Here is a 20549-nt window from a genome sequence, read left to right on the forward strand (position 1 = left end):
ATACGTGAACCGAACCATTGCTTCGGTCACTCGTCTGGTCTGCTAATTTTATATTAGCTACCAGTTTGTTTCGCACTCTTGGCTTCCTTAAGAGGTTTTCCATCTCCAGCTCAGTCACTTTCCTATGAGTGCTAATAAGCACGAAACTGCAGTCCTCGGCTGGAAATGACTGAGCTGGCGGTGTATTTCACATATTTCTGCTTTAGCCCTGGCTTATGAGCGGTAATTTACTGAATATGAATTATAGTTAGTTTTACTCTTTTCATTTTAAATTTTCTAATCATGCACACCTGCTAGGATACTCTTCTTCACCCACTAGGGAGGGGTGCCCCTCCTCCACCTCAGTTTGAGAACCCCTGCCTTAGAGCAAGCAGAAAAAACCTTTAAAACTTGCACCCCAGTTTGTTTTGATGTGCAGTGGTTGATTTAAAATATCACAAATGATGCAGTTGCGCGAGAGGCCCCATTACCATAGGGGCCTCGTAAGAGTTACAAAAATGCTTATGATAAATGTTTTACAAGTTCCATGATAGATAAAGAAAGCCCCAATATGTATTTCGACAGACTCCAAACTTGTAACTCTGCCGAAGCGATACAGAAAAGACTGCATTACTGTGATTCATATTACAAATATCAAAAAATTAAAAATTACTGTTGGTTCAACTGGAATCTAACAAAATGTCACAAAAACCGGTTTCGCCATCTCATATTTGTTTCCAAGTTGGTGTCCAATTTGGCAATATATCACCAAATGATCAGTCTAAGATGCTATATTAGTTTTGCATTGAAATAAGTAGGTAATTGATGGCCACAAAAAATGAGTAAATAAGCCTTTAAAAATACCCGATTGAAAACAAAAAGGGAAGTGCACAACTGGAATGTACTCAGACCCTACATACGAAATTTTAAACTTCTACAGCTTACCATTTTTTAGTTATGACTTATAGGAGATACATATGTACGTCCAGCCGCAAAAAACAATGCAATAATTAACTTGTTAGTACCTGAATGCAGTATTAAAAATTCTTTCAGGGGTGACTTAAATAGAAATTCATACTGAAATTCAAGTAAAAAATTTTTAATGAAAACAATAACTCCCTTTTCTTTGTATTGAAAAGTAAAACTGCGATAGTCCTTTTTTTTTTTTTTTTTTGAAACCATCGGGCAATTCCATCGGTTTTTCAATGTTTTTTAGGGCTGATGTTTCTTCTAAGCTAGCATCGGCCGCCAATTTCAATGCCGATGGCTAAATTGTTGAACCATCGGAGTCCTACATTTTACCTCTTGTGGCTTGCACTGCTCTATGGCTCATATCATTGCTTGACTTTTATTTCCTGCAACACTTATAGTAATGCAGTTTTCTTCCAAAAATTACTTAAGCTATTTTTATGAAGTGAATATGTCTTTTGCTTGTGTTACAGTATACTTTTACTTCTATTCTTGTATGTTTATTTTCATAACAGCTTGGCAGTTAGTTATACTATTTTATGGGGATCTTTATTTTGCCTATGTTGGAGATTTATTTTATATATTTTTTTTTTCCTGCTTTTAAAAAAGTTTACTTATTTCTCAAATAATATGTCATAGTAGGTTAACTAGTTCTAATGTATTAATGTTTGGTTTTTTATTCTTCAGATTGAAATTTCTGCTGTTGTGGTTATCCAAAACGCATGGAGAAAATTTGTCATGCTTAAAAATATGAAAAGACATTCTCAAGCTGCTGTTGTTATTCAGAGTAATTGGAGGAGGTATTCTGCCATGAAGCAGCTTAAAGCTTTGAAACAACAGAGGCATTTTGAACTCCTGAATCAGAAAGCTACAATCATACAGGTATGTATGATTTTTGATATTTTGCTGTAAATATGGTACCGCATAAACTTCATAAATCTTTTATGTAACTAAAGGATTCCTAATTTTATCCATGATTTGAGTTTTTCAGACCAAAATATTTTTTCCTCATTTTTTGAAGTTTTCTTTTTTTAATGCTACATGTTAAGCTTTTTGTTTATTCCCAGTTCCCCAGAACCCTAGGGTTCTGCCGGAGGGGGGGGGGGGTAAATTTAACTTGAATCATGCATTCGTATTAAAACTGGTCTACTTATACCTATTATAAAAAATAGCTACTGCAAGTAAATGAAAAAGCTAAAAAGTTGCTTTTTCATCTAGTGTATGAAATATGTTATATTGATAAATGTAAAGTAAATTAATATCTACAAACTTTTAAAAGATCTTTAAAGAAGTCAAAAAGAAAAAATCTGATTTTAATAGAAAAATCACAAGCACTGGTTCTGCAGAAACTCCTACTTATCTCTAAAATAATAAAAAAAAAATCTTCAGTTGGGGCATCTTACTTTCAATGTATTACCATATTTTGGATACTTTTAACTAAAGTTTTCTTTTTCAGAACAAAAATTGCAAATATCATTCTTTTTTGAAATGAAAATGAAACAACAAAGTTTCATGTTCAAGCTTACAAAAATGAGTTTATCATCAGCTCTTTGAAAGAAAAAAAGGAATCATTACCCGTGTAATATGCAGGGTGTCCGAGAAGTCTTTGACACATTTCAAAAATTCGGTAAAAAAATGATAGAAAGTAAAATTAAATTACATTTATTTCCTCATATAGTAAAGTTTTTTTTAATGCAAAAATTGCATGCAAAATTGGGTGCAGGAATTTTTAAATTCAAGAATTCCCAAACAGGTGGATTGAACAAGATGGTCCCATCCAGTGGCCCCCGCTTTCTTTCTTTGGGGCAAGGCCGATCCTAGCAGGTGTGCAGAGTGTGCGCCGCACAAGGGCGGCCAAAGCAAGGGGCGGCCGCAGGCCGCATCATATAGTTCTTATAATCAAGCAAAATTCCTCAAGAATTTCTCACAAGATAACTTATAATAAGTAGAATAAATATGCTTATTTTTAAATGTTCAATTGTCAAAGTATGTTGTCGATTTCCCTACAGCATAGCACAGTTTAAGAAAAATAGAATGTTAGGGAACATTGCGTTGGTTCATTGTCCATTAATATTTACACTTAACACACATGCTTCATTTGGTTGCAAAGTTTATGACAGAAACGGTAATCAGCCATGGATACAGGGGAGGGGAAAGGCCCCCTTCTGAAGCATGAAAAGGTGCCGTCTAAAAGAAGCACCGAGGGTGGCGACTAATGCTTACCCCCCAAGCTTTTATAGACCTAAACAATGAAGACATATTTTATTTATTAAAGAAAAAGCTAAACTGATTAGATACTCCTGCAAGCATTTCAAACAACAAACTATGTAACAAACTCTGTTTAATAAGCGTGGAGAGAAAGTGGAAAATTGCGACTCCCTTTAGAGTAACATATATGAATGACAAACTAAAATGTTGTACTTTTCCCCCTTTACGACAATTTTTCTGATTAAAATCTTGAATGAACTGCCCGATTTCATATCAGGTAGGAGGACAGCGCCCTTGCTCCGGGAATCAAATTTAAATGTAGCTCCAAAAACGAAGGCCCAAAAGGATGCCATGACCTCCTTGACGAAACTAAAGAAGGCTTAAAATTGCGTTTCTGGGACTTTACTTTCGGAAAATTTCGCTGGTTGAACCATCGATCTTAAGGTCCCAATTAAGTCTCTGATTCACCTCTTCCACCTTAACTTAATTAGTTAAACTTAATTAACAAAATTTTTGCAATGGAGGACCCCGAAATCCATTCGCAAACATTTACCAAAGACAGTCTCAATTAGCGTCTTTAGAGAAGCCCCTAATTCCACCCCCTCTCCCTCAACGTATTGAAAAACAAACTAAAATTGCGTTTTTCAAACATCAGTTTCAAGAACTTTTGGGGAAAAACCCCGGTTCCCCCTTTTCTCCAACGCAATCACGATACTTGAAAATTTCGTTTTTTGACAGTTTCGTGGAGCCACAGCTTCCTGCCTAAACTAGCCTGAAATTGACTTCAGTTTCAAAAACGCAGTTTGTGAGGGCACACTGAACCCCCGCCCGCTCTTAGTCCCATCTTTATCAAACAATGCTTAAAATACGATTTTGGGACTTATATTTCTTAAGAATTCCAGAGGAGAACTACCAGGCTTATGTAACTTTTCACGGCGCTAGGGCATATCCATCAATCGTCGAGGTGAGGTGGACAAAAGTCCATAATTGTATTTTTCAGATATTAATGTTGAAAAATATCCGAAGGATCCGTAGAAGCTTCCCAGTTTTGTTAACGTCACCAAAGATAACCTAAAATTGCGATTTTAGAAATATCCGCTTAAGAGCTCCAAAGTCCTTCCTTCCCAAAAAAAAAACCTATAATGGATTTCAGTTCCGAAAAATGTTTTGGTTTGGAATATTTCCACGTTTCCCCTATTGTTTTCAAATCTAGCCAAAAACGGGTTATTGAAAAAATAGTGCCGAGAAATTACCGGAGGATAGCCGCCAGATCCCCTACCGTCACCAAAGACAGCCTAAATTTGCGTTTTAAACTTATATTTCGAAATCTTTCGATAGGAGACGATTGAACCTCCCTCCCTCTTGCAAGGTCAACAAAGGATACCTGAAATTGCGGGTTTACAATTTCAGTTTCGGAGATTTTTCGGGAAGAACGCCGATTCTTCCTAAGCTACGGTCTTAAAAAATAGCTTCAATTGATTTCAATTTTGAAAGAATTTTAGGAAAGAACTGCAACATTACTTTCACCTAAAGTCTCGAAAAAGTTCTTAAAATTGCGATATTTGGCGTCAATTTCCAAAATTTCTCCATGCACCTTGAGTATACTTGACTCTTTTGTCCTTGAAACCAAACTAACCAAAGATTAACTAAAAATATTTTTCATACGCCAATTTCGATAATTTTCTTGGAGCAATCCTCCTCCCCTGAACCCCTGACACCTCCCCCCACGCTTCCCCTTCCTCCGTCCCTTCTCTAATGTCACCGAAGAAAGACTATAAAATGCGTTTTTACGACTAGTAAATTTTGGTATCTATTACTTTCTTCAAAGATATAAATTGTACCAAAGGAGTTTCTTACTATAAAAAATTTCTTTTCCTTTTTATGAGCTCATTCTTCTGTCCCCTCCCCCTTTTTTTTAAATTCGAACTTGGCATAGAAATTTAAAGAAAGATATATATATATAAACATTAAAGATTAGTCAAAATATGCAAATTACTCTTGAGGTACTCTTGAGGCACATTAGGTCTTTGCACACGGGCGGCCGACACCCTAGGATCGGCCCTGCTTTGGGGATTCATCAAAGACACTGAGTATTCCATCAAAGTGCACAACATTTCAGATCTTAAACATTGCATTACAGCTGCAATCTCACAAGTTACAGAATCAATGCTACAATGAACTTGGTCAGAAATTGATTATAGGATGGATATTCTTCGTGCAACGAAAGGGGCCCACATCGAGGTGTATTGATTTGTTTTAAAAAAACTTTACTATATGAGGTAATAAATGTAATTTAATTTTACTTTCTATCTTGTTTTTTTTTTTTTTTTTTAACGGAGTTTTTGAAATGTGTTAGACTCTCGGACACCCTGTATATTAAAAATATACACATGTTGGTAACCACCGACATGTGCTCCTGTACAGTTTTGTTCAAAGCCTCCCAAACTATAAGTGCAAGCACATGTAGTACAATTTTTAACAAAAAACAAATGAAGCAAAACTACTTGTTCTGGTTTTGAGCTTGTTAGAAGATTTAACTCAAAACTTAATCATAAATAATGATTGGTTTGACTTCAGTGCCCTGTGCAGGAATGAGATAAATGGTAAAATTTCAAGTGTATCATGTAGTCAATTGGTTTCTTGGGTTTGATGGCACAAAAGACCAAATTCCTCTTCTAGTGAGTTTTCTGAACAATGCCCACTTTAGTTTTAAATTAAGAAAATTATATTTCCTTGTTGGTTGTAGTGCTTTAAGTGGCAGTTTTAGTGATTTAATCTATAATTTAAAATGTCATCAGTATTTAAATTCAAGGCAGGATGGTAGTAGTCCCTCCTGAATTTCTTAGATCCTTTCCTTTGAAATAGTCTGGGGGTTGAATCCCTGTCCGAGAAAGATTCAAAACATTTCCAAGAAAATATAGAAATTTGCTTTTTTGTTTGACATATCTGTCAAGTTGATAGTATTATTTAGAGCTGGAGTCAGCAAGTAATTTTTGTTGGGATCCAAATACTTTTGAAAAATTATATCAAGGTCCAGAAAAAAACCCTTATTCTACACCTAAGCATTAAACACTTAAATATGTCTTGCGTTTACTTTCAAAATACTGGAAAAAATTATGAGAGTGGTACCTGAACATATTGTTTCTTACACAAAAATATTTTAAAATAATTTATACTTTAAAAACATTTTTGATGGTTCAGTTTTTGACCTTCCACATCCCACTTGAACCACGGTCCACCAGTTGCCGACTGCCGATTCAGATGATAAGCATCTTAAGGCAGGTATTGTTATCGACAATCTATTATATTTACCTCTACAATTTGTTATGGCGTTGGAGTTCTAAGATAAAATGACTTTTGACTCAGACTCCTTGAACTTTAACGAGTTGGACTCCTTTACAAGTTTAACTTGAGCCAATCCATTTCTGATCAGTCAGGTAGCTCTGAAATGAGCCACATGACTATCAGTTTTTTTTAAAAATATTAATATTTAATTAATCTGTTTTTTTAGTTATGGAAGTTACAATTAATAGACATACAATATTCTAAAAAGTTTTTGCAATTTTTTTTTATATTCTGCTATATCATTTTTTTAAAATTTAACACAGAACTTGCTATTTTTAGAAAATCAGCCAGACACTCACTTTGAATATAGTTTCAGAAGTCTTTAGCCAATTTGATGTTTTTTTCATTATATTAATAACTTTATTGAATAGAAATGTAGTTCTTTGAAAGATAATTTTTGAAAATCTAATTGGCTTTATTGCTGTAGGAAGGAGGGGAGATAAAAATATATGCTTTTGCTGATTCCCCCCCCCCCTGTAAAAAAGGCTTAAAGACCATACACGGTTTGTAATCTTAAGTCCTTTTACAAAAGTTTTGTACCATATTTGTTTGTAAGTCAAAGATTCATACAGTCTTAGAAAAATAAAAGGAAAATTTTTTAATTTTTCAAAACCAAGATTTTTTAAGTGAACAGAAACTCTATTTTTGAAAGTTTTAAAAGTTGTCAGATTTAAACCCCGTTTAATGCTTAACACGTAGAAATTCATCAAGTCATGTGTTCTTGTTTACAAGATTGTTTTAAGGCATCCTATCTCCATCATGTGCATGTAAAATGAAGATCTAATATATAAATGCTTAATCCTCATATATATAATAGCCAATGATCGAGTAATGCATGGGTTTCAACGATGGAACTCGTGCCACAGCATAATAATTTGATAATATGTTTTGTTAATGTTTTACATGCAGTGAAAGGCTTTATTGTGACAAGGCTGAACTTGATCTGGTCACTTGACTGTTTTACTAGTATGCAGTGGTGTTCCCATAGGGTATGCTCCATGTATGCCGTATACTCTCAAACATTTTTTAGACACATAAGGTATACCCTCAAGCTTAAAAAATTTCATATTGTGACATATTATGTATATGATCACTGGTGTGGATCGAAAAAAATTGTTTTCGGAATTTCAAATCGGCCAGGGTGAGAAATGTTGTCCACGTGGACTAAGCAATTACATGTGCAATTTCAAGTTGGTCAGATAATATGACCAACCAGATAATATATGCGCCGCAAGGCGGTCAAAGATCGCAAATTGAGCCTAAAATTGGAATTTTTTCTTCTTTTTGAAAACATTGATTTTTAATAATTTTTCAAATCGGTCAGGGTGAAAAAAGGTACCCAATGGGGTGAAGTACTATGATGTAAAATAACATCACAGTCCAATGAAATCTTCATTCATCACTTGGCTGTCAAAATTTGCAAATCAAGCCCTAAAATAAACTTTTTATTACGAATGAAAAAAAAAATTTAACTTTTGAGATCAACCATGGTTAGAAAAGTTACTTCATACAGTTAAAATAATCCATACCCGCCACAGAAATTAATTAATCACCTAATTCGCTACTTACGAATCGCATTTTCATTAAAGTAAGATACATTAAGCCACAAAAAAGTGATATTAAAAAACAATCTTATTTTGCTCAACTAAAATAACATAAAAAAAGAGGGAATAAATCATCCAACATTAGAACAAAAGCAAACAGCTTCGATGGAACAAAATCTTCAAAAACAAAGATTGAATATAGTCTTAATATTCATGTTCCTATTCCTGTCTGTAGTTCTAAAGTTAGAGTATAAATTACCATCCACCACTTTTCCTTTTGGAATAATAGATCAAAAAGTAAATTGCTTAAAATATTAGTAACTATATTTAGAACATGAACAAATTAATTAACATCAAGCATGAAGAAAAGGCTAAATGTATGTGGAAATTTTTGCGTAAAGTGTATGAACAAAAGCATTTCGTAAGAAGAAAAAATGCATTTTTAGGCTCAATTTGCAATTTTTGACCGCTTTGTGGCGCATGAAGATATTATCAGATCAACTTGAAATTTCACGTGTAATTGTTAAGTCCTTGTGGACAACTTTTCTCACCCTGACCGATTTGAAATTCCGAAAACATTTTTTTTCGATCCACCCTAATGATCACATACACATACTGTGCGTAATGGATTACTGGGAGTATACCCTCAGAAAAATTGACGGGAACATCACTGCCGGTATGACTGTGTCATTTAAGGGGAATGAAGAAAAAAAGGTCAACAATGAACGCTACCTTACTGGAGTTTAGGGTTAATCCACTGGAGTTCGGGTTACAATTTCAACTATCAAAATATCATCAAACAGGCAATGGCTTCATTCAAATATAGAAGCAATTTTCACCTGTCATACCTTGACGACTGATTTTTAGTAATTACAATAATAATGTACTGTGTATTTGGCTAAGTTGTAGAAAAAGTAGGATTTGAATGCAAACTTGTGTACTCACAGATAGACAAAAGTTCAAAATGTACGAATAATTTGCAACAGGCTCCAAAAGAACTACTAATCATTGACATTAGCTGGAAGTAGGTTTTTTTTTTTTTTTTTGTAGATTTTTTTTTTCACTTATATGTAATTGCACTAAAAAAATATCAGTGCTGAATATTAGTTAGTATAACATTTAATTAATTTATTTGTTTCTAGGCATGCTTTAAAGGATACATCTCAAGAAAAAACTTTTTGAAATGTCATTCTTCTGCAATAGTGATTCAGTCATATGCACGCATGTGGCTATTAAAATCCCATTTTCAAAAGTTGAAAAAAGTAACCTTAAGAATTCAGCAAAAGTATCGAGCAAAAGTTATTGGTCATAACCAAAGGTTACAGTATATATTCTTGAAAGAGGTCATAATCAAACTTCAATCTTATTCTAAAGGCTTCTTGTTGAGAGAAATGCTTGGAAGGCAAAGACAAGCAGCTATTATAATACAATCAAATATTCGCATGTACTTGGCTGTGAAAAAGTTTAAAAGCATAAAAAACGCTTGCCTGTTCATTCAACAAAAATTTCGTGCTGCAGTTCTTGCTAAAAATTTACGAAAACAATACCTAAGGCAGAAAGCTGCTGCTATTCAATTGCAAAAATGGTATAGATCTGTAAAGTTGACAAAAATTCGCATTAAATCTGCTGTTAGGATTCAATCTCTATATAGAGGATATAAAAGTCGTCAAGCATGGCATAAAATGCTCAAGTCTGTTGTTTTAATTCAATCCTATTATCGTTCCTATAAAAAAATGTGTTTAGACAGAAAGAAATACTTAGCGATGAAATCTGGTTTTCTTTCGCTCCAAGCTCTTTATCGTGGCAGAAAAGTTAGAAGGCACCATGCATTGCTAAACAAGAAAGCGGTAATTATTCAAACTTGTTTCAGAAGATACATCTCCTGCAAGAAGTACAGAAAGAAAAAAGAAGCCTGCATTATAATACAGCAAAGACTCAGGGCAAACATAAAAATGTGCATCACTCGACAAAATTATCTTAGAATGAAAAAAGGTTTTGTCCTCTTGCAAGCACTAGTGAGGGGAACTATTGCAAGAAAACACCAATTGTTGCTCAATGAAAAAGCAACTTTAATTCAGTCCTGTGTTAGATCATGGCTTGCTCAGAAAAAATATAGGACATTGAAAAGGACTTGCCTTTGGTTGCAGCAAAAATATCGAGCAAAACGTGAAATGAGAAAAATGCGTGAACAGTTTTTGAACTTGAGAAATGCAGCCATAACTGTTCAGACTCATTATCGTTGTTATAAGAAAATGTGTTCTGACAGAAATAAATACTTAGCGATGAAATCTGGTTTTCTTTCGCTCCAAGCTCTTTATCGTGGCAGAAAAGTAAGAAGGCACCATGCATTGCTAAACAAGAAAGCGGTAATTATTCAAACTTGTTTCAGAAGATACATCTCCTGCAAGAAGTACAGAAAGAAAAAAGAAGCTTGCATTATAATACAGCAAAGACTCAGGGCAAACATAAAAATGCGCATCACTCGACAAAATTATCTTAGAATGAAAAAAGGTTTTGTCCTCTTGCAAGCACTAGTGAGGGGAACTATTGCAAGAAAACACCAATTGTTGCTCAATGAAAAAGCAACTTTAATTCAGTCCTGTGTTAGATCATGGCTTGCTCAGAAAAAATATAGGACATTGAAAAGGACTTGCCTTTGGTTGCAGCAAAAATATCGAGCAAAGCGTGAAATGAGAAAAATGCGTGAACAGTTTTTGAACTTGAGAAATGCAGCCATAACTGTTCAGACTCATTATCGTTGTTATAAGAAAATGTGTTCTGACAGAAATAAATACTTAGCGATGAAATCTGGTTTTCTTTCGCTCCAAGCTCTTTATCGTGGCAGAAAAGTAAGAAGGCACCATGCATTGCTAAACAAGAAAGCGGTAATTATTCAAACTTGTTTCAGAAGATACATCTCCTGCAAGAAGTACAGAAAGAAAAAAGAAGCCTGCATTATAATACAGCAAAGACTCAGGGCAAACATAAAAATGCGCATCACTCGACAAAATTATCTTAGAATGAAAAAAGGTTTTATCCTCTTGCAAGCACTAGTGAGGGGAACTATTGCAAGAAAACACCAATTGTTGCTCAATGAAAAAGCAACTTTAATTCAGTCCTGTGTTAGATCATGGCTTGCTCAGAAAAAATATAGGACATTGAAAAGGACTTGCCTTTGGTTGCAGCAAAAATATCGAGCAAAACGTGAAATGAGAAAAATGCGTGAACAGTTTTTGAACTTGAGAAATGCAGCCATAACTGTTCAGACTCATTATCGTTGTTATAAGAAAATGTGTTCCGACAGAAATAAATACTTAGCGATGAAATCTGGTTTTCTTTCGCTCCAAGCTCTTTATCGTGGCAGAAAAGTAAGAAGGCACCATGCATTGCTAAACAAGAAAGCGGTAATTATTCAAACTTGTTTCAGAAGATACATCTCCTGCAAGAAGTACAGAAAGAAAAAAGAAGCCTGCATTATAATACAGCAAAGACTCAGGGCAAACATAAAAATGCGCATCACTCGACAAAATTATCTTAGAATGAAAAAAGGTTTTGTCCTCTTGCAAGCACTAGTGAGGGGAACTATTGCAAGAAAACACCAATTGTTGCTCAATGAAAAAGCAACTTTAATTCAGTCCTGTGTTAGATCATGGCTTGCTCAGAAAAAATATAGGACATTGAGAAGGACTTGCCTTTGGTTGCAGCAAAAGTATCGAGCAAAACGTGAAATGCGAAAAATGCTTGAACAGTTTTTGAACTTGAGAAAAGCAGCCATAACTGTTCAGACTCATTATCGTTGTTATAAGAAAATGTGTTCCGACAGCAAAAAATACTTAGCGATGAAATCTGGTTTTCTTTCGTTCCAAGCTCTTTATCGTGGCAGAAAAGTTAGAAGACACCGTGCGTTGTTGAACAAGAAAGCAGTAATTATTCAAACTTGTTTCAGAAGATACATCTCCTGTAAGAAGTACAGAAAGAAAAAAGAAGCCTGCATTATAATACAGCAAAGACTCAGGGCAAACATAAAAATGCGCATCACTCGACAAAATTATCTTAGAATGAAAAAAGGCTTTGTCCTCTTGCAAGCACTAGTGAGGGGAACTATTGCAAGAAAACACCTGTCGTTGCTCAATGAAAAAGCAATTTTAATTCAGTCTCGTGTTAGATCATGGCTTGCTCAGAAAAAATATAGGACATTGAAAAGGACTTGCCTTTGGTTGCAGCAAAAATATCGAGCAAAACGTGAAATGAGAAAAATGCGTGAACAGTTTTTGAACTTGAGAAATGCAGCCATAACTGTTCAGACTCATTATCGTTGTTATAAGAAAATGTGTTCCGACAGAAATAAATACTTAGCGATGAAATCTGGTTTTCTTTCGCTCCAAGCTCTTTATCGTGGCAGAAAAGTAAGAAGGCACCATGCATTGCTAAACAAGAAAGCAGTAATTATTCAAACTTGTTTCAGAAGATATATCACTTGTATGAAGTATAGAAAGAAAAAAGAAGCCTGCATTATAATACAGCAAAGACTCAGGGCAAACATAAAAATGCGCATCACTCGACAAAATTATCTTAGAATAAAAAAAGGTTTTGTCCTCTTGCAAGCACTAGTGAGGGGAACTATTGCAAGAAAACACCAATTGTTGCTCAATGAAAAAGCAACTTTAATTCAGTCCTGTGTTAGATCATGGCTTGCTCAGAAAAAATATAGGACATTGAGAAGGACTTGCCTTTGGTTGCAGCAAAAGTATCGAGCAAAACGTGAAATGCGAAAAATGCTTGAACAGTTTTTGAACTTGAGAAAAGCAGCCATAACTGTTCAGACTCATTATCGTTGTTATAAGAAAATGTGTTCCGACAGAAATAAATACTTAGCGATGAAATCTGGTTTTCTTTCGTTCCAAGCTCTTTATCGTGGCAGAAAAGTTAGAAGACACCGTGCGTTGTTGAACAAGAAAGCAGTAATTATTCAAACTTGTTTCAGAAGATACATCTCCTGTAAGAAGTACAGAAAGAAAAAAGAAGCCTGCATTATAATACAGCAAAGACTCAGGGCAAACATAAAAATGCGCATCACTCGACAAAATTATCTTAGAATGAAAAAAGGCTTTTTCCTCTTGCAAGCACTAGTGAGGGGAACTATTGCAAGAAAACACCTGTCGTTGCTCAATGAAAAAGCAATTTTAATTCAGTCTCGTGTTAGATCATGGCTTGCTCAGAAAAAATATAGGACATTGAGAAGGACTTGCCTTTGGTTGCAGCAAAAGTATCGAGCAAAGCGTGAAATGCGAAAAATGCATGAGAAATTTTTGAGGTTGAAAAAAGCGGCCATAACTATTCAGGCTGCTGTTCGATGTCATTTAGCTCGCAAAGAATATGTGGCAATCAGAGATGCCTCAATTAAAGTTCAGTCTGTTCTTCGAATGTATATTGCAAAGAAAAATTACAAACAGCAACAAAAATCTGCTATTTTTATTCAAAGCTTTTATCGCATGCATTTGGCTAGAACAAAGTTCATTGCTCTCAAACATTCATGCATTATTATTCAGTCTTTGTGTAGAAGACATATTGCTCAGAAAAGATTTTTTGAAGTTAGAAATTCAGCTATTGTTATCCAAAAGTATTTCTTTGCAACAAAAAAAGCGAAAGAACAAAGGTATCATTATTTGCACAAGAAACACTCGGCAATTATCATTCAAGCTTACTTTCGTGCCTATCATTCAAGATCAAAATTCTTAAAAATGAAACATTCTGTGATAAAAATTGAGCAGTATTATATTGCATATAAGAAAATGGTTGAAAAAAAGCAAAATTACCTAAAAATGGTAAAGGGTTTCACTCAATTACAAGCATTAGTGCGTGGTATAAAAGCTAGAAAATATATTTCAACACTTCATCAAAATGCCATCGTTATTCAGTCTCATTATAGAGGATGGCTCGCTCGTAAGTACTATCAGCGACTCAAAGCAGCCATTGTCATTCAAAGAAACTTCAGACTGTGGAAGGAGAAGAGGTTTTCCTATGTTTCTACTAGAATGGTGAGTGAGTCAAAGTGTTCTGAAATTTTTATAGAGTTTAATAATATGAATGTGTGTGTGTATTTTAAGACTGTAATTGATCTTTGTGTAAATCAGTTTGAAATGTACCCTCTTTGAATACTTATTTGGGTCTTTCTCCAGAAAATGTTACTTTTGAACGCAAATATTTTTCAATTTCGAAACCTTTTGTTTTCTCTTTTTTCGTTCTAACATGAAAGTGTTACCTACTAGAAGTAACCTTGAACTATGACCCAGCCAAGTTCCAATTATTTTGCCTATAAATAAAAAGAATAAAAAAGGCCTCGTTCATTGAAATGAAAAAAAAAAAAAAAAAAAAACTTTTACTATTTAAAATTTAAGGCCAATTTAATATCAAAGTAGTAATTTTGTTAATTGTGCAAACAATCAGCTATTTTAATAATTTGTGGGACTATAATATTAAGCTCTCTTAATTAAAGTACAGCTTAATTAGTAGTTTTAAATGTACTTTAAAAAATAGTATTTAGTAAATTTGAAGATATACTGGCAATTAATAATTTTGGTAGAATGCCTATCATTGATGTATTTCTCCTCCAACATTTATTTTCACCTCTGAAATAATGACATTGATAAGGTCTGTCACGGAGGTGAGATTCTGCTACAATCTGCACATGTTAAGCATATGAAAACTTCCTGTTCACATTTTTTTTACATTAATTTACATCCCTGAATTTGATGTCATTATTGCCACGTGTTAACGAGGAATTGGATTTTGTGTTCAGGTAACAGAGGTGAGAATTTATTGTGTGACATGACTTCTTGTCCTACTAAAATGAACTAAAACACAATATTAAAAAATTAAATACACCCTAACAATTAGTATTTGAGACACTTGTGAAAGGAATAATCAATCACTAAGTATATACTTTTAATTAAATGAGTTATTAAGCAACATAAAAAGTGTGTGACATGCCACGGAGGTGAGAATTCACATGTTGTGAACCAAAAATATACTAATATAAAAATAATTCAAAAATTGTTGGCAGGTTTAAATAGATATATTTTTAATGAAATTAAAAGTCATTGTTAAATTAATTGTTTCTTATTGTTTTTACTGTAAAAGGCTTGTGACAGAAAAGTTACACCTTTTGAAGAATGACCCACTTGTTTTAATTTTTTGAAGTTTTCATTTTTTATTATGTTTTGAGTGAAGTTTTCTTATTTATCCTTAACTTTTTAACTGAAAATTATCTACACCATGTACATGGGTGCAAGATCTTCCGTCTCAGGACAGATTTTTGTCTTGGACAAAATTTCTGAAACGGAGGTCGGGATGGAAGGAAATTCAATCACTTTCTTTTAACTTAAAAAAGAAAAATTAAGTGTTTGAAAAATATACTTTAATTACTGGGCTGTTCCATAACCACGAATTTATATCGACAGTCTCTCGATTTTCTGCCATGAGCTTGTTTTGTTTGCAACGTGCTTTTGGAGGAGTGACTTTTAGACTCTCGCCGTTTGACTTTTTTTAGGTAAAGCTAGGTTATTTCCAACTCTCTGCATTGCAGACCGAGGAGTTGCTCGCTATTCTCCCTAATTTTTCGAAATAATCACCTCTAATTGAAAATTAACCTCTTCTCTTGCTATTTTCAATCATCCTTTCGTTTTTTTTTCATTTGCGTTTTTTTGCAAACTTTACACGCATAAATGAAAATTATCTGCGCTCTTAAAATGTCTTAGAGTTGAATCTGAATCACTGATTGAGAGGGATTGTTGACAAGATGAAATGTTTATTCCACAGCAAAAGGCATCCACATACCAGGTAAAACAGGAACTATCGGGGATTTCTCTATGCTGAAGTATTGAAATGCTATTTTGGCTATTTTTGAGTGAGTTCAGAGTTAGGGAATTCGGGGGTCTTTCTCGAAACATTTTCGAAATTTGAAGTCTTAAAACTTGAGGTTGCTCTTTCAATAGAAAAATTAATCTTAAACACAAACTTGCACTGACTTTAGTAAACATAATGAGGGGGGGGGGGGGGTATTCCGCCTCCAGCCCAAAATATTTCCGTCTCTGAAATTTTAAGACCTCTGTTTTGGGCTATCTTTGGATGACTTAAGGGGGAAGGGTGTAGGTAGAATTAATGAATATTGGAAAGTCTACCTCGTTTAAAAAATATATCTACTTCACTGATACGGTTCTTCATTGCTAAAAGAATTCTTCAAATGAAAACTGTGTGGGAATGGTGCCAGTTCATTACCATTAGTCGCCCATACCCTTCCCCCACCTTTCCTTCTTTTCTGGTTTGTTGGCGCTACCTTCGGTAAACTTTCCAATCAGAACTGATTTATGTTGCAAAAGTGAAAATTTTATGTCCCAAGCGATTTTATTGCTGCAATAAAAGTGTTTATGATGGGCAAAAAACTAATGGTGGGGAGCTGCGAATGCTTTTACCTCTAACATTCTCCAACATTGTCTAAAATTGTGTTTTTGAAACTTCAGTTTCGAAATATTGCAGAAGGTGGGTTCCTGAACTCCATCCCTTCGATAATGCATTTAAAAAAGGTATAAATGTTATGAAAGATGGAGTACGTTTTTAAAGCTTCAATTTCGGGGAGAGCCCAGAGAGCCACCTCCTCTCTCTCTTTAATATTTTTAAAGGTTGCCCAATGTTGTGATTTTGGGACTATCAGTTTGAAATAATTGATATAAGAGTCCCTGAACCCCACCTTTTTCTGAATTTTACCAAAATGGCCTACCATTGCATTTTTTGGAATTTCTGGGGGAAAGCCTCCAGTTCCCCTCCCCCACCCCCCACCCCTTATTGGCTGTTTTTAGGTTTTTGGAATTACAATATCAAAATGTTTAATTATTACAATTTAAAGGCTTAAAATTCAAATCAAACACAGGTTCAAAAACTGGTATTGTTAAAATCTACAACATTTATACATATAAATTTTTCCTTAAGCACGCATGCGGGGGGAGTCTGAAAATATTTTTTGTCTTGAACACATCACCAAACTTGCAACCATGACCCTGTAGTTGGAAATTGCATTTTTAAATGCTTGTCTCTCAAGAACTAGAAGAAATTGATAGTAGACAAGTTCAGATATTTGAGACTTGTATTATGGTTTAAGATCCAAAAGCCTATTTTGTCAAATGTTCCTCAAAGTTTGAAATTTTGTTTATTTGAACCAGATTGTCTATATCTGAAGTTCTCAATTTATTTTGATTTAATTTTTTTTCTCTCTCTTTTTGTCCTGTTTGCCATTTTCTTTTTCTTTCTTTTGAGGAATTCCTTTCCTGAGCTCCCCCCTTCTAAACAAGTCGAGAAGTTTAACATGTTTAATTTAATGTTTCAAAACAGAACAAAGGAGGAACACACATGTGAAATTAAATTTATGGAAATGAGACGTGACAGTTGCAAACTGTGACCTAATGCAGAAATTTGAAAATTATATTTTACTAATTCTTCGTTATGTATAATTTCACTTTGTACATCAACATTTTGAGAGTTTGTGTGTGTGTGCTTGGGGAAAGAGGGGGGGGGGGGATCAGACCCTCTTGGCTATAGCCTTGCTGTTGTATCACCAAATGTGCAAGGTTTTACTAGCTCAATGCAAGTTTAAAGGTGTGATTCATTGGTTTATTGTTTTTTTTTAACATATTAAAATACTAAAGAGTTACTCAAAAATTAGCATATCATATATGAACGGAATAAAGTTTCCATTTATGTATGAGGTGTTCAGTACCAAAGCCAGCTCAATCCATTTTTATCAAACACTTTTATTATACTTGGCATGTTTTGTCACAGAAATTCTGAGGTTTGCATTTGATTATATCCCAGCAACTAGACCACTTAGAGATTTCAGGATTTCAATAAATGATTTGTTTAATCTTAAGGTACAACTTAACGCTAAGAAGTTAAATTCTAAAATAAATTATTTCAGTTAGGACGGAAAACTAAATTTCATGTAATTTCCCTATAAATTGAAACTAGGGTTGAGCCAGTGGTCGAAATTCATCCATATTCATTACTGAATATTTGAGAAAACTTAAATGAATTTTCCTGTTCCTAACATTTTTATTATTACTCTTATGCATTCGTTTAGTGTTCATCTGGGAACATGTAATTTTTACATGTACTCACAATACCAAAGAGTAATAAATTATTCTGATTTTGCTTTCTGTATGTGGCGAAGCATAGTCTATTAATAACGCTTTTGCACCAAAAAAAAAAAAAAAAAAAAACAATAGAGCCAAAGCTTTTTGTATTTGAGATGTGTCATTCATGAACGAACAGGTCAGAAAGAGCAAATCCTTAAAATAAATGGATCCGTTCGTTCACTTAAAAAATGAACGACCGTTCTTTTGAACGGTGAGCAGTTTGGAACATTGTACTGATGCACTTGTGATAAAATCACATTTGGTGAATTCCAGCGGTAACGAACGGACAGTTTGTACAAAAAAATCTATGCATTTTTGTCTGTGAGCCCATCAAAATACATATTTATTCAAAACCTGATGCGTAAACTTTTAATACACATCACAGTAAGTTGCTAAAAAAGCCAAAGCCAGGAATTTTTTGTTAGTAACTTTTGTTTTTAAATACAAATTTAAAGAATTGTAACGGAAGGATGTTTTTGGGACATGATTTTCTCGCTATCATGTTCTCCCCTAAAGTTCAGCCAAACTATGAAAGGGAAAATTCTACAAAAATTAGGGCACATACAAGAGTGTTCAATCATTACAATTTCAGCTCTAGTTTAAAAAAAAAAGTTTTTAAGCGCATAAATTATGTATTTATTAAGGGTAAGGGAAGGACAAGAACTCGAAAGCAATTAAACTTGATAAATTTCTACTTACAAGCATTTGTTCAGCTAATACAGCAGCCTGAGACAATGGTATCCAATGCCTGAGTCATCTGTTACAATTCTGAATTCTTCAAACACTCAATATATACTTTTATCAAAATCCATAGAATATTTATCTTCATTCTCAAATAAGATATTTCTATATCTTCCTGTCCAACATTGCTCTTTGCTAGTTTTTTTTCACTCCCATTCAACTGATAAAACTTGTCCAAACATTAATGAATCCTTTGGCTTATTCTCATGACTTGGTGTTTTTGATTCAGCTGTATTTTCATTTTTAACATTATTTATAACTGTCAAGTCTGTTCACTTTGAAGTGAAATATCCTTTGATTTGTTGGAGTACTCACTATATTCAATAACATAACTTGTTACAGGGTTCAAATAGTGCATATTTTGAGTGCCAGGATGAGAATGATGGATATTACTTTATATTTTTGAGAGTTCATTTTTGAATTTACTGATCTCTTCGCAACACGTTTAACGGTTAACCCAGTGCTCTCAACAATCCTTTCCTGTGACTTGTGGCAAGATATCAGAAAGCAGCTTCAATATTGTATTGTTCCAATATAAATATCAAGTTTGTAAGCAACTGTTTCTGCTTAAATTGGCTTTCCATATCACAAATATTTCATTGCAAAATGATTTTCATATACTTAGGAATTTTTAAGTGTAGTTTTCAAGATTTTCATCACGTACAATGGAAGAAAAAAAATCACAAAACATATATATATATATATATATATATATATATATATATATATATATATATATATATATATATATATATATATATATATATTATATATACAGTGAAGTACCATTTATATATTTCTCTTTTGTACGTTTTTATCAATTATCCGTTTTTTAAATTGGTCCCTGCAGAGTCCAATACACATTAACAAATATCTTCTTATGTATATATATTTTAAATGAAAGCACACATAATTTTTGTACAAATATTACTTACTTATGTTTTAAATGTGACTACTAACTTTAAACAACAGTTTGTTTTCCCTGTATCAGCTTATAAATAAATATCCTTCCATTATCATATTTTTTTGTCCTTCCGTTATTATTAAAAACTTTATGAATTAAATATCTATTACAAGTATGCCTCATTGACAAAGAACATAATTCTGCTTAACGTAAAAAAAAGTGTTTTTGGTAAACTAACTGAGATGTATTCGGTAAGTTACCGCCCTATAGCCAGGGCTAAGGCAGAAAATTTCAGTTATATGAAAAGTGTATTTCATATAACTGAGATGTATTATTTTGGTAACGGAAGGACATCAAATTGTCACCTAAGAAATACTCTTATTTCATGGTTGAAAAAAAAAAAGAAATTTTAAATTACTTAACAAAAAGTTAAACTAGACAGTCAAAAGATAAAAGTTAACCTAAATATTATATTCTGATAACAAGTTTATTGAAATTACAGCATGTAACAAAAATTTTTTTTATTCTGTAAACACACAAAGAGAAAACTTGATGTTGCCTTGATTTTCTGAAAATCATCAAGCTATATGCGAAAAGCAGATTAAGATTCAAGAAATTCATTTATTTCTGAAGAGAATGGTACATGGCAAGTGGCAGAATATTAATTTTTAAAGT

At 33.5% G+C, this 20549-nt stretch overlaps 1 protein-coding gene across 1 annotated transcript in view; it reads left to right on the forward strand.

The window, feature by feature from the left end:
- Positions 1–20549, forward strand: part of LOC129224287 (abnormal spindle-like microcephaly-associated protein homolog) — an 88143-nt gene that overhangs the window by 53026 nt on the left and 14568 nt on the right. Inside the window, exons 16-20 of the mRNA XM_054858717.1 lie at positions 1636–1830; positions 9188–9735; positions 10435–12649; positions 12788–12970; positions 13313–14083. Coding sequence (XP_054714692.1) covers positions 1636–1830; positions 9188–9735; positions 10435–12649; positions 12788–12970; positions 13313–14083 — 3912 coding nt within the window. The remainder of the gene's footprint in view (positions 1–1635; positions 1831–9187; positions 9736–10434; positions 12650–12787; positions 12971–13312; positions 14084–20549) is intronic.

This window comes from Uloborus diversus, chromosome 6 (assembly GCF_026930045.1).
Source record: "Uloborus diversus isolate 005 chromosome 6, Udiv.v.3.1, whole genome shotgun sequence".
Taxonomy (NCBI): domain Eukaryota; kingdom Metazoa; phylum Arthropoda; class Arachnida; order Araneae; family Uloboridae; genus Uloborus; species Uloborus diversus.